The 14,699-nt window shown below is 46.0% G+C and overlaps 1 protein-coding gene across 1 annotated transcript in view; it reads right to left on the bottom strand.

Annotated features, from left to right (window-relative positions):
* Window positions 1-6,346: 6,346 nt before the first annotated feature.
* LOC100272536 (uncharacterized) overlaps window positions 6,347-14,699 on the bottom strand; it is a 30,724-nt gene continuing 22,371 nt past the window's right edge. Inside the window, exons 3-5 of the mRNA NM_001147004.1 lie at window positions 10,010-10,222; window positions 7,116-7,382; window positions 6,347-6,916 (exon numbers count right to left, since the gene is read on the bottom strand). Coding sequence (NP_001140476.1) covers window positions 6,593-6,916; window positions 7,116-7,382; window positions 10,010-10,222 — 804 coding nt within the window. The 3' untranslated portion in view covers window positions 6,347-6,592. The remainder of the gene's footprint in view (window positions 6,917-7,115; window positions 7,383-10,009; window positions 10,223-14,699) is intronic.

Here is a 14,699-nt window from a genome sequence, read left to right as displayed (position 1 = left end):
TCATGAATAGCATCAACATTAATGTCTCTACATCTAGTGCAAATAATAACATACTCAATGGTAGATGTAGAGGGTTTGCAAGAATTTAGTTCAACAATCTTAGCATGTAATATAGCATTTTCATCTCTAAGATTGGAAATGGAAACATTACAAGCATTTAGTTCCGTAGCCTTAGCAATTAATTTTTCATTTTCATCTCTAAGGCTGGCAAGAGAGACATTTAATTTTTCAATCTTAGCAATTAATTTGGCATTTTCATTTCTAAGATTGGAAATAACATCATGGCAAGTGCTTAGCTCACTAGACATTTTTTCACATTTTTCTACCTCTAGAGCATAAGCATTCTTAACCTTAACATGCTTTTTATTTTCTTTAATTAGGAAGTCCTCTTGACTATCTAAGAGTTCATCCTTATCATGAATAGCACTAATTAATTCATTTAATTTCTCCTTTTGTTGCATGTTTAGGTTGGCAAAAAGTGTCAATAAATCATCCTCATCATCACTAGAATTAGCCTCATCACTAGATGTTGCATACTTAGTGGAGGATCTAGATTTTACCTTCTTCTTCTTGTTGTCCTTTGCCATGAGGCACTTGTGGTCGACGTTGGGGAAGAGAAGGTCCTTGGTGACGACGATGTTTGCGGCGTCCTCGTCGGAGGAGGAGTCGGTGGAGCTCTCCTCGGAGTCCCACTACCGGCAAACATGGGCATCGTCGCCCTTCTTCTTGTAATATCTCTTCTTTTCTCTTCTCTTTCCCTTCTTGTCGTCGCCCCTGTCACTATCACTTGATAATGGACATTTAGCAATAAAATGACCGGGCTTACCACACTTGTAGCAAACTTTCTTGGAGCAAGGCTTGTAGTCCTCCCCCTCCTTTGCTTGAGGATATGGTGAAGCTCTTGATGATGAGCGACATTTCCTCGTTGCTGAGCTTGGAGGCGTCGATGGGGACCCTACTAGGTGTAGAGTCTTCTTTCTTCTCCTCCGTTGCCTTGAAAGCAACAGGTTGCACATCGGGTGTGGAGGAGGCGCCTCACTCGATGATTTTCTTGGAGCCTTTGATCATCAACTTAAAGCTCACAAATTTTCCTATTACTTCCTCGGGAGACATTAGTTTATATCTTGGATCCCCACGAATTAATTGAACTTGAGTAGGATTAAGAAATACGAGTGATCTAAGAATAACCTTGACCATTTCATGGTCATCCCATTTAGTGCTCCCGAGGTTGCGCACTTGGTTCACCAAGGTCTTGAGCCGGTTGTACATGGCTTGTGGATCCTCCCCTTGGTGAAGCATGAAGCGACCGAGCTCCCCCTCGATCATTTCCCTCTTGGTGATCTTGGTCACCTCGTCTCCTTCGTGCGCGGTCTTGAGTACATCCCAAATCTCTTTGGCGCTCTTCAACCCTTGCAACTTGTTATACTCCTCTCGACTTAGAGAGACGAGGAGTATAGTGGTGGCTTGGGAGTTGAAGTGCCGGATTTGGGCTACTTCGTCCGAGTCATAGCCCTCATCCCCCACGGATGGTTCCTGTGCACCAAACTCAACAATGTCCCAAATGCTAGCGTGGAGTGAGGTTAGATGGTGCCTCATTTTATCACTCCACATACAATAATCTTCACCGTAAAAAACCGGTGGTTTGCCTAGTGGGACGGAAAGTAAAGGGGTGCGTTTGGAAATGCGAGGATAACGTAAGGGGATCTTACTAAACTTCTTGCGCTCATGGCACTTAGAAGTGACGGACGGCGTGTCGGAGCCGGAGGTGGATGGCGATGAAGAGTCGGTCTCGTAGTAGACCACCTTCTTCATCTTCTTCTTTTTGTCACCGCTCCGACGCGACTTGTCTTGTGAAGGGGATCCCTTCACCTTGTTGCCGGACTCCCCGGATGGAGCCTTCCCATGGCTTGTGGCGGGCTTCTCGCCGGTCACCATTCCTTCTTGGCGTGATCTCCCGACATCACTTCGAGCGGTTAGGCTCTAATGAAGTACCGGGCTCTGATACTAATTGAAAGTCGCATAGAGGGGGGTGAATAGGGTGAATCTGAAATTTACAAACTTTAAGCACAACTACAAGCCGGGGTTAGCGTTAGAAATATAAACGAGTCCGAAAGAGAGGACGAAAACAAATCATAAGCAAATAAGGCGGATGCCACGGTGATTTGTTTTACCAAGGTTCGGTTCTTGCAAACCTACTCCCCGTTGAGGTGGTCACAAAGACCGGGTCTCTTTCAACCCTTTCCCTCTCTCAAACGATCACTTAGACCGAGTGAGCTTCTCTTCTCAATCAAACGAGACACTAAGTCCCTACAAGGACCACCAAACAATTGGTGTCTCTTGTCTTGGTTACAATTGAGTTGAACACAAGAAAGAATGATGAAGAAAAGCAATCCAAGCGCAAGAGCTCAAATGAACACAAGTCACTCTCTCACGAGTCACTATTTGATTGGAATGATCTTTGGACTTGGGAGAGGATTTGATCTCTTTGGTTGTGTCTTGTATTGAATGCTATAGCTCTTGTAAGGTGTTTGAAGGCTGAAAACTTGGATGCCATGAATGGTGGGTGGTTGGGGGTATTTATAGCCCCAACCACCAAACTAGCCGTTTGGTGGAGGCTGCTGTCGTATGGCGCACCGGACAGTCCGGTGCGCCACCGGACACTGTCCGGTGCACCAGCCACATCACCCGACCGTTAGGGTTTGACCGTTGGAGCTTCTGTCTTTTGGGCCACCGGACAGTCCGGTGGTGCACCGGACAGGTCCTGTAGACTGTCCGGTGCGCCTTTTGGCTCTGCTCTGACTTCTACGCGCACTATAGCGCATTAACTCCTATTGCAGACGACCGTTGGCGTTGTAGTAGCCGTTACTCCGCTGGCACACCGGACAGTCCGGTGCTACACCAGACAGTCCAGTGAATTATAGCGGAGCGGCTCCCAGAATTCCCGAAGGTGAGCAGTTCGGAGTTGAGTTCCCTGGTGCACCGGACACTGTCCGGTGGCACACCGAATAGTTCGGTGCGCCAGATTAGGGCACACTTCGGTATACTTTGCTCCTTTGTTTTGAACCCTTTCTTTTGACTTTGTATTGGTTTGTTGTGAATCTTTGGCACCTGTAGAACTTATAGTCTAGAGCAAACTAGTTAGTCCAATTATTTGTGTTGGGCAATTCAACCACCAAAATCAATTAGTAAAAGGTGTAAGCCTATTTCCCTTTCACAGATATGTTGAACGACTATCACGAAGCACAGTTCGCCGGAGGATGTACGGAAGACGAGCCAGAGCCAGCCGCAAAGGCGTTCTACGACATGTTTGACGCGGCACAGAAGCCCCTTCACGGCCAGACAAAGGTTTCTCAACTGGATGCCATTGGGTGTGTAATGGTGTTCCAAGTCGCAGTACATCATGAGTCGAGACGCATTTGATGGCTTGTTGACGGTTATTGGCAGCCTGCTTCCGGAGGATCACATTCTGCCAAAGTGCATGTACGAGGCACAGATACATGCTTGTCCGAAGGGCTGCGTGCTATTTAGGAAAGAATACGCGGAGGCAAAGTACTGTCCGAAGTGTAAATCGTCTAGGTTCATGGAGATAGAATCTGGTGATGGACAGAAGAGGCAGCTCGACATCCTCGTGACAATCCTACGCCACCTTCCATTCATACTGAGGATCCAGCGTCTATACATGACCGAGGAATTCGCGAAACAGATGACATGGCACAAAATGGAAAACGATACAATCCTGACAATATGGTGCACGCATCTGATAGTGAAGCATGGAAACACTTTGATGTCATTCACCGTGAGAAAGCCGAAGAGGCTCGTAATGTACGTGTTGCGCTGGCCACAGATGGGTTCAATCCCAATGGAATGAGCGCTGCCCCGTACACATGTTGGCCCGTGTTTGTTATCCCAATCAATCTTCCTCCCCCGGTGTGTCCTTTCAAAGGCAGAACATATTCGTGTCGTTGATAATTCCCGGATACCCGGGGAATAAAATGGTCGTGTACATGGAGCGTTTGATTGATGAATTGGTGCATGTTTGATACCAGTACTCCATGCATGACTTACTGGCGTATGGGCTATTCTGCGCCTGGTGTGTTCACAGTAAGTTCCCATACCCAGTTTACAAGGAAGCTCTTAGGTTCATTTGGTTGAAAAAGGGTGGCAAATATTCGTCGTTCGATAAACATCGACAATTTCTTCCTTCTGACCATCCTTTCCGCCTAGACATCAAGAACTTTATGAAATGTGTCGTAGTGACATACCACCCACCTGTAACGATGACTAGTGCCGAAATTCGTCAACAGATAGACGGGCTCGTGGCCAATCCAGAAGGTGGTTTTGTGGGATATGGTGAGCAGCATATGTGGACACATAAGTCGGGCTTGACTCGGCTCCCCTATTATGACGATCAGCTCCTTCCACACAACATTGATGTGATGCACACTGAAAAGAATGTTGTCGGGGCACTTTGGACAACAATTATGGACATTCCTGATAAGTCAAAGGATAACGTAAAGGCAAGAGTGGATCTGGCAGCGTTATGTGATAGAACAAACCAAGAGATGAACTCGGTCTGAACTTGTTTGATGTTGGTAATGATTTGCGAGATACTTGAGACTTATGTTCTTGAGCGTTGGATACTTATGTTTGTGTTCGAACATGTTGGTTATGCTGTGATAACTAGTTTGATTTATGGTCTTTGTGAGATATGCGATGTATATATGATTTCTGTGATGATTATGTGATATCTGTGATATATATATGTGATATATCTTTTGTTTGTTTGGAGGGAATATGAAAAACAAATTAAAAAGGTGTATACTGATCACTTTGCCGAGTGTCAGGGTCATAGCACTCGGCAAAGAAAGAACACCTGGGTACCAGTAAAGCTTCTTTGCCAAGTGTTGTGACCCTGGTACTCGGCAAAGAAGCAAGCTTTGCCGAGTGCCTCCTAGAGCACTCGGCAAAGAAACTGACAAAGGGACCGCCAGTGGACTCGTTGCCGAGCGCTAGGCTAGTGGGCACTCGGCAAAGAGGAAAACTCTTTACCGAGTGCCACCTAATACACTCGGCAAAGGTAATCTTTTTGCCGAGTGTCACCTAGAATACTCGGCAAAGGCGCCATCTCCATTACCAGTCGCCGTGATGGCGACTTTTCTTTGCCGAGTACCGAGTGACACTCAGCAAAGTCTTTGTCGAGTGCCCGATAAAAAGTACTCGACTAAGAAGCCGTTGCCGATGTATAGTTCGCCGAGCTCTCTTTGCCGAGTGCTACACTCGGCAAAAACTTCGCCGAGTGTTTTCCAGGCTCAGGCACTCGGGAAAGAGTCTGATTCCAGTAGTGCATTTTATAGTGCCAAATTGAAGTGCAATTGACATATGCTAAGCAGATTGAACTCAATCCTCCCCTGAGTGACAGAAGCATCAGCGATTTCGCTTGACGCGTCTAGCTAGGCCACCATCTTGCCAGATGCCCATGTTAACCATCCAAACACAGCAGAAATATGCACATGTTCAGTGAAAACATGAAAACCAACTCAAAAAACATATTTATATTACTAGATTTTTTTTGAAACTTGACACATCCACAATGCATCTGTATATGTACTTACATGCGAGCTGGTATGCAAAATCACTTCTGTAAAGTACATACAAAAGTGGTAAATTTCAGAAGCTTTGCACTAGAATACAGAACTCTAGGAATTATCTTCTATTGAACATATACCTGAAATTTATTGTTTTTGTATATTTTTTCTAGATGTATTATTTGCATCCTAGATTTTACATGTGAGTACATATATGCACTATAGATATATCAAGTTTTTAAAAATGAGTGATCGAAATATGTTTCTTGAGTTGATTTTTCTCTCAAAAACAAATGTAGGTTTCACCGTAGTATTTTTTTTTCAAAAAAAGGGCCAACTCTTTTTTTAAGTGATCAGAATATGTTTTGAGTTAGTTTCTATGCTTCCATATAAAATGATATAGTTTCCATCACGTATTTTCCCATAAATACAGGATACAGCCAAGCTCTAGTTTTGTTGAACTCCACTGTTTGAGAATACGCTCGAAGAAGCTGGGACAATAGCTCTATCAACAAACACACACACACACACATGACAAACCATTGTTCCGTCGCTGTAGTTTCTTGTTGAAAGAAAAGCCCACTGGGCCTCGTACCGAGTACAAAGTGCTAGTAAAAATAGCAATAGGAGTATGGGCCTACGCGAATTGACGTATCCATGTCGCCTCTGCCTCTTTGTTTCCAGTGATCCACATGTTTCAAGAGCGGAAAATTGGACAGCCCGCACAGTTTATTATGAACAACAAGACAACCAAAATGGTTGATACTAATCATCATCTTTATTTCTTTCTAGCGCATCCAACGTGGATTGCACTGCAAGGCATCTTTACAGTGAATTATCAAGAAGATATGAAAGGAACCAGATTATTCTTTCATCAGCCTACAGCCCTATACATTAGTATATATGAGACCTTTTTGCTAACTAACCGTTTCATTTCTCGTATATGACAACTTCCCTACAACTACAGTGTGGTCACTTTACGACAGCCCCAAAGATCGACGCGCCTGTTAGCTGAAGAACCTGCTGTTTACCCCGGCCCTGTACAGCTGCAGAGACTCGGGGCCACACGCAGAGATCTTAACCTCAGTGTATGCTGGGACGAAGAAAACATCACCTTCGTCTGCCTTTTCTCCATCTGACGCAGAATCCAACTGAATCTCGCCTGCCCCGGTCATTACGAGAAAGATGGATGGACCTGGTACCGGGGGTACGACAACCAGCGATCCACCTGGAGGCACCAAGCAGCGATCGACCTCGAACTCGTTAAATGGAGGGGTGTAGCGCCTTACGTGTGGCTGCACAGGAACTCCGCGCAAAATTTCTGGGAAAGCCTAGATAAAAAAGAAGAAGACGCCCCGCAGTAGATGTAGATCAATTAATTAAAGAAGCAAATCACAAAATCATGCACTGAATTCTGAAGCATTTGCTCGCTGGGAGAGAGGTACTTGCCGAGTCAAGAACCCATGGAACAAGCAATATAAACGAAGAAATATACTTTATATGAGAAACAACAGTAATGATGACACTGACCTGTTTGTATGTTAGCATTGAGCAGAGAGTTTGCACGTCTCTGTATTTAGGTGTCAAACCAGCGCGTACAACGTTGTCTGAGGTGGCCATACATTCAATGCATTCCCCCGAGAGGTATGCATGCGGTTCATTTGCACCAATATAAAGCGCTTCGCCAGGACTGAGCTTGACATAGTTAAAAAAAAGTGCTGCTAGAACACCAACATCGTCTTGATATTGTCTCTCCAAGGACAAAAGCAGCTGTTCTTTGTCTGTTAAGGTCCTAATCTGAATAGAACAAGACATTATCAGTCAGTGGCTTGGGAATTGTTGTTCATCAGTTTTTTGCAACAAAATGCCAAGATGTGGATGGTACATTAGTCGATATACTCATATCACACATTCTTCTTTTTGGAGAGAGAGGAGCCTATTTGTATAGTTGCTTATCAGTTTTTTCCATCCAGGTATCTTTGTCAACTAGAAGAAATTGCCCTGTACATGTACATCTGAATTGTTTCAAATACCAACTTATACTTCTAAAGTATGACAGCTTAATGCTTATAGATTCAATTTAGTGCATATCTGTTGACATTTGAGACCTGCTTGTAAAATTTTGCTGGGTAACTTAGTGTGCCAAATAAAAAAAAGATGAAATGGCAACTTCAAAAGTTTAGCTGGCCATAAGACAAAATAGGAAATGCATAGGTGCCGCCAGTGCAATTTTGTCTGTACTGTAACAGAGAAACAAATAGGATAATAAAAATGGCAACACAGGGTGCTTGTAGCATGGAAACTTTCAAGCTTTCGATCATTTACTACTATCTGTTAGTAGCAAATGCTTGCAGTTTCCAATGTCTCAAATGAAATACATTTAACATTGGAGGCTTTGTGAATTGTGATCAACGATAATAACTTGTAAGTTATGCTAAACATGTGTCCTTTAACTTTAGATATAATGCCACGGCACCATGTTAACCACTTTCTTTAGGAAGCATCGTTCTAGTTAGTATCTGTTATTAAATGTAAATGTGTCTTGACCAACATAATAATTAGTATTACAAGCAACATATCACCTTGTAAGCTACGTGCAAGCTTAGCATTATCTCATCTTTAAATTTAACCAATCTACCCAAGTTTAGCACTTAAGAATTGTGTCGATTGCAAGCTTTGTGGAAGCTCCAAACGTTCACACTTAAATGTTGTTTGGTTCACGAAATGTAACGTAAATGGTAATGATAATGATTTACACTTGAGTATCGGCGGTACAAGTTTGAATAGGTCGGTATTCATTTCTAGTGTGGTATCCGATTACGGTTAGACTTAAATAAACATGATTTAACGTTATCAACAACCCATTATGTCACCAATATGTGAACTAAACGGCACCTTAGTGCTCTGTTCTTAAGGCATCGCCTAGGCGTCCGGACGGTGGTCTAACGCCTAGGCGCCTTGCCCGCCTACCTTGCCTAGGCGCCGCCTAGGCGTCCAGGCGGTGCTCTAACGCCTTAGACCGCCTTACCGCTTTAAAAACCATGCCTTAGTGTAATTATGCATTCATTTGAGACAACAGCTCTTCCATGCCTCTTGGGAGTAGTGTTGCAACAATCCACAAGCAGCATTTCCTTTGCTTACCAAAAACAGAAGTCCTACTTTTCCAACGAACTTTGCAAATCTATCGCCAGGTGAGCAACCATCTCTCTTACAACTATAGCAATAAAAAATGGTTCTAGTCAATATTCTTCTGCTGACCTTGCTCATAGGTGCACTGGGTATCCTGAAGGGTGCATATCTAGCCTATCTCAAACCTTGTACATACCAATCCCAACATACAACCCTATGACTTGTCAATTATATTATAATATCTATAACAATTACCATCTCCTTAACCATCTATAAGTTGCAGCAAGCCACAGATCAGACATCTCAAGCTGGGGCGACGCTACATAGAGCTAGGGTGGTGCCCTAGCACCAGAGTAAATCAAAATTTTAGTGTAAGTTTTTATTTTTTTCACCTGTTGTGCACCAGAGAAAAAAAGAAATTTAGGGCCGCGACACTCAACAAAGAGTCGTTGGCACTTGGGTCATTCCGGGGCTACCTTCGCCACTGATTTCAAGGTATGACCTCACCTATAGGATCATTTTAGAAATGGGAAAGATGGGAGCAAGCAAACACTAGAAGTGTAAGGGGCTAATATGTTTATTTGTTTGTAACTATGTTGACATCTCTATAGCTTGATAGTTCTAGAGTGGTATAGAAACCAAGAAACCAGACCCAACATATCCTACACAATTTTTTCATCATTTAAAAAGATAAGATCTTTTCAAGGCACATGTCTCAAGAAAAAGTAAGATTATCATAAATGAAGAACCAGAGAGAAAATTGGTAGCAACATCAGGATATGATTTTTTTTGTTCGCGTCAAAGTTAGGCATCAAGTGCGGCCTGCTACCAGCCTACCATGACCTCTGCTACAGCTCGAGGTCGAGCTGTTTCCCAAGGGTGCGGGAGTGTTATGGGGTATCACTGTATCAGCTAAGGTGCCTAGGGCCCATAGGATTAATTTAGAGGGGGTTTGGACTGATTAGAGATATGATTTCCATACGGGCGAATTATACATAAAATTAGATATGGTTTGTTAGGATTTGATTGAACCTTCCTTAGGTGGTCAGAAATTCTCTAAATAGACTGGTACAGAAACCAAGAAACTAAACTCAACATATCCTAAACAGCTCTTTCGTCATTAAAAAAATGAGATCTCGAGGCACATGGGTTATGGAAAAAAGCGAATCATAAAAAAACCAGAGAGAGAAATTTGATAGCAACATCCAGCTGATAAAATGAATGGAAGTTATTATAACTGATGTCACAACAAACTGTAGAAGTTCATAGCAATTATAGGCAAGAAAATCTCTCACCTTGCTCTCAGTATTCAGGCGACTGATCAGTTTTGCAACTGCTTCAGAAACCATGTCTTTACTTGCTGTCATTAGCTTAGCAAAAGCTGATTGCAAAGTGGATTTTACTTCACTAACTCCATCATACTCCTTCATGTTCATCATCTTGCCAGTATCTTCATGCCCAACTAGGCCTTGGATTTCAGGAATTGTCCTCAGGACATCCTTGAGCTCCTTCAGAATGGTACAAATGGTATGTTATTTATGATGTAACTGTTTGTGATTTCCACACTAGAAGGCAAATAAATTAGAACATGTTCCGTCTTCAAGAAAGATCAAATAAAACAACAAAAGAGTTAGCATAAAATGATTGCTCTATGACGAACCAGCTGTCCTCCAGCAGCTGGCCATTTTCTTTTCCTGGTATAATCAATCATTTATGAATATATCCCACCCAATATTCATTAAAAAAATCATACACGGTGGACTACGAAATGAAAGATATCCAACACCTGATGATAATTGTTAGAGCTATTATGCTTCTCCTATTGTAATGCATGGGTCGTCTTTGTGTAATGGGCTTAGGCCCAACTATTCTATATAAATATATCTCCCAATCCTGATTAGGATTAGGGTTTCCAACATAGTAATCAAAACTTAGGTTTAGGTTCCTTCTCTCTCCCTCCTCAGCGGGCACCCTCTCCTGTGCTTCCCTGTCGCCGTCGCAGCCTCCATGGCCAGCTGCCACCCTCCACTAGGCCTCCCAAATGCCTTCCCCCTCCTCCAAGACGCCGGCACCACCGCCTTTCCCATCCACGGGCCCCAACGCCGCCCCTGCCCTCGGTGCCATCCAGGAGCCAGCACCACCCTACACCACGACGCGGGTGTGGCCATCCGCGTCGTCCCCACCCTTGCCCGCGTTGTCCTTCCAGTTGGAATGGAAAACCCTAACCCTAACTCAGGTTGGGACTTGTATTAATAAACCAATAGATGTTGGGTCTGACCCATTACACAAGGGTATGAAGGTAATTACAAGGGTCTAACCCCAAAACCCTAAACAGGCTCTAACGCTTCCTGTCCATGGCGCAGGCGTGGACCCCAGTGCCGCCCATGTCCTCAGTGTCGCCCAGGAAGCCGACACCTCCCTCCCACACAGCTTGGCGGTCATCTGCGCCGTCCCCACCCTCGTCAGTGCTGCTCCTCTGCTCCCACAAGATCTTCCCCACCTCCCGGGCCTCGGTGCCATCCAGGAGCCAGCACCACCCTACACCACGACGCGGGTGCGGCCATCCGCATCGTCCCCACCCTTGCCCGCGTTGTCCTTCCAGTTGGAATGGAAAACCCTAACCCTAACTCAGGTTGGGACTTGTATTAATAAACCAATAGATGTTGGGTCTGACCCATTACACAAGGTTATGAAGGTAATTACAAGGGTCTAACCCCAAAACCCTAAACGGGCTCTAACGCTTCCTGTCCATGGCGCAGGCGTGGACCCCCCAGTGCCGCCCATGTCCTCAGCGTCGCCCAGGAAGCCGACACCTCCCTCCCACACAGCTTGGCGGTCATCTGCGCCGCCCCCACCCTCGTCAGTGCTGCTCCTCTGCTCCCACAAGATCTTCCCCACCTCCCGGCCCGTCTCGCAGCAGAGAGCGAGCGTGTAGAGAGACCGAGATCCGACGGCCCGAGTGGGAGCACCACCACCAGCAACACGTCTGCGGCAATGGCGGGAACAGTGACAGTCCCGGGGTCGTCGACACCCTCCGCGGCTCCGTGCGGCGTCCACCTCTCCCAAGCGCTGTCGGCTATCTTCTGCACGGCGTTGTATCGCCCCCGCGTGTCCCGAGCTCCGTGTCGAGCGTGCCTCGATCTACAGCGGCGTCCTACTCCCCTTCCTAGTCACCCCACCCCTTCCCGGCGCGCCCCCGGCCATAGAGCACTCCACACCCCTCTCCTTCCCCGGCTCCGACACATGGCGCTGGGCGCCACCCCCAGCAGCCCCCTAACGATCGAGACCTTGCCTTCTTCCCCACCCACGATTGTCGTCAGCTTGTTCGCCATCGGCCCCATCACCCCTTCCGGTGGCTCGGTGGGGGTGTCCCGATGGCTCTCTCATTCTTACCCATATTCTCGCTGTCTCCTTCTCCCACCAACTGGTTACCGACTCCGGCGCCTCGTTCCACACCACTCCCTACCCTAGAGCTGTCTCTTTACCTCATCCCTATAAGGCTATCCGCAACCGTTACCTCTAAATTTTTCCCCTATATCACTTTCCTCCCCTATTTTCTCCCCTATTTTTTCATCTCCCGCAGCGGTTCCCCCTAAATACTCCCCATATACCCCACTGCCACTATAAAATATCATTTTCTATACCAACTATCAATTTTTTATCTACTAACAATTACTCGTGGACCCACAGCACAGTGTTTAGGGTGATGAACAGTGACACGCTAGATCTGGGGGGAGAGAGAAGGGGGTCGACGCGTAGGGGGCGCTGTAGGGGCACCGCTGCGGCCGTAGGGTGCCCCCTACAGCCGACATGCAAGGGGAGGGGGGACGGTAGCGTCGAGCGCTGCAGATAGCCTAACCCCACCTCTCCTTTCTCCATCATTATCGGTAACGGGTCAACTCTGTCTGTCACCTCAGTAAATGTCACGGTCCTTCCTGGTCCTTTAAACCTAAATAACAACCTCGTTGTCCCCAACATCATCCAGAATCTTCTCTCGGCCTGCCGCTTCACTACTAACAACTGCTGCTCTATGGAGTTCGATCCTTGGAGACTCACAACATGGGATCTTACCACTCGTATTGTGGTTGCTCGATGCGATAGCTCTGGCCCCCTCTACCCCATTCGCTTTCCCGCTTCCCCGCCCCACCTTTCTTCGCTCATGTTGTCCCACCCTACGCCCTTGACTCCACTGTTCCAGCCTCCACTTGGCACCATCATCTTGGCCACCCTGGCCACGACGTCCTCTCTCGATTGTCGGCCACCTCGACCATTCCTTGTTCTCGCGGCGACGCCACATCGCTTTGTCATGCTCAGGGGCGGAGTCAGGATTACGATATAAGGGGGACCGATCAATTCATCAATACTATATAATAAAAAATATTCTATAATATTACCAAGTTTAACCACTCGCTATGGAATAAGAATTCTAAATCTTTATAAATTATCTTAGTCCATAAGTACATTTTCTAGCTAATTGATATATTGAACTAAAGTTGTGATGCAAGAACAATACCAAAAAAATAAAGACGATATAACGATGAATATCCGACTGATGAGATTCAACTTTTATATAATGACTCTAGTATTCATGAGACATCTAACAAATTTATGACTTTGGTTGTGGGGCTATGGCAGAGGCAAGTCAAGTGGTCAGCGGCAATCGGCGACTACCTAGCCAGACGATAGGATGAATCATAAAGGGGTGAGGTTCAACGTCTGCAAGCGAATTAGGTTTGATGTTTCATGTATTGATTGGTCATTCAACGAATATTTTATCTTATATTCTTTGTTTCTTTTAGACTTTAGTTGGCATACTACAACAGAGTTATCGATCATGTATTACCAACCACTATATTAAACCTTTGATTAATTGCGCTGCACAAAATTTAGAGTATATATATTAGACACACAAAATTTAGACTATATATATATTCTTATATATGTCGTAGCCTTGGGAGGGGCCATGGTCCCCCTGGCTCCGCCCCTGGTCATGTCTGTCAGCTTGAGCGTCACACTCGCTTACCTTTTTCCTCTTACACGTCCCACGCTAATTGCCCCTTCAACCTCATCCATTGTGACCTCTGGACATCCCCCATCCCTAGCGTCGCCGGTATCTGGTACTATCTCATCATTCTGGATGACTTCTCACATTACTTGTGGACATTTCCCCTCCGCCATAAGTCTGACACCTTCCCTCACCTTTCTCGTTTCTTTGCGTGGGTGTCAACTCAGTTCGGTCGTACCATCTAGGTTGTTCAGTGTGATAATGGGCGTGAGTTTGATAACTACATGTCGTGTGCCTTGTTTCTCTCCCATGGCGTGCAACTGCAGATGTCGTGCCCTCAAACCTCCCCTCGGAATGGCCGAGCCGAGCGTATGATTCGCACCACCAACAATATGTTGTGTTGCCTCCTCTTTCAGGCTTCTCTTCCCGCCCGCTACTGGGCTCAGACCCTGAACACAACCACCTATCTCCTCAATCACCTTCCCTCCAAGGCGGTTTCCCATCCCACTCCATTATTCGCCCTCTTCAAAACCACCCCCTCCTATGAGCACCTTCGGGTCTTCGGGTATGCCTGCTATCCCAACACCTCCGCCACCGCACCTCACAAACTTGCCCCTCGCTCTTCTCGCTGTCTTTTCCTCGGGTACTCCCCTGATCACAAGGGGTACTGGTGCCTCGATCTACTCACCCAATGCATCATCATCTCTCGTCATGTTGGCTTTGATGAGAATGTTTCCCCCTTGCTGATTCCTCCCCACCTCCCGAACTTGATTCCTTCCTCGGTGCCGATTGTGTCGATGTTTCTCTTTCACTGCCCTCTTTCACGCTGCACACGACCATGTTGCCTACGCGGCTGCACCCTGTGTGACCGCACTGCGTTTGCCTGCAACACACGCAGCCCTATCGCCATCCCCTGTGCCACGCACGGTCCCGCGGTCTCTACCTTTACCTGTGTCGTCGGCTACGCCACGCGTGGTCCT

This window comes from Zea mays, chromosome 8 (assembly GCF_902167145.1).
Source record: "Zea mays cultivar B73 chromosome 8, Zm-B73-REFERENCE-NAM-5.0, whole genome shotgun sequence".
In the NCBI taxonomy this organism is placed as follows: domain Eukaryota; kingdom Viridiplantae; phylum Streptophyta; class Magnoliopsida; order Poales; family Poaceae; genus Zea; species Zea mays.
This window is presented reverse-complemented; position numbering and strand designations above follow the sequence as displayed.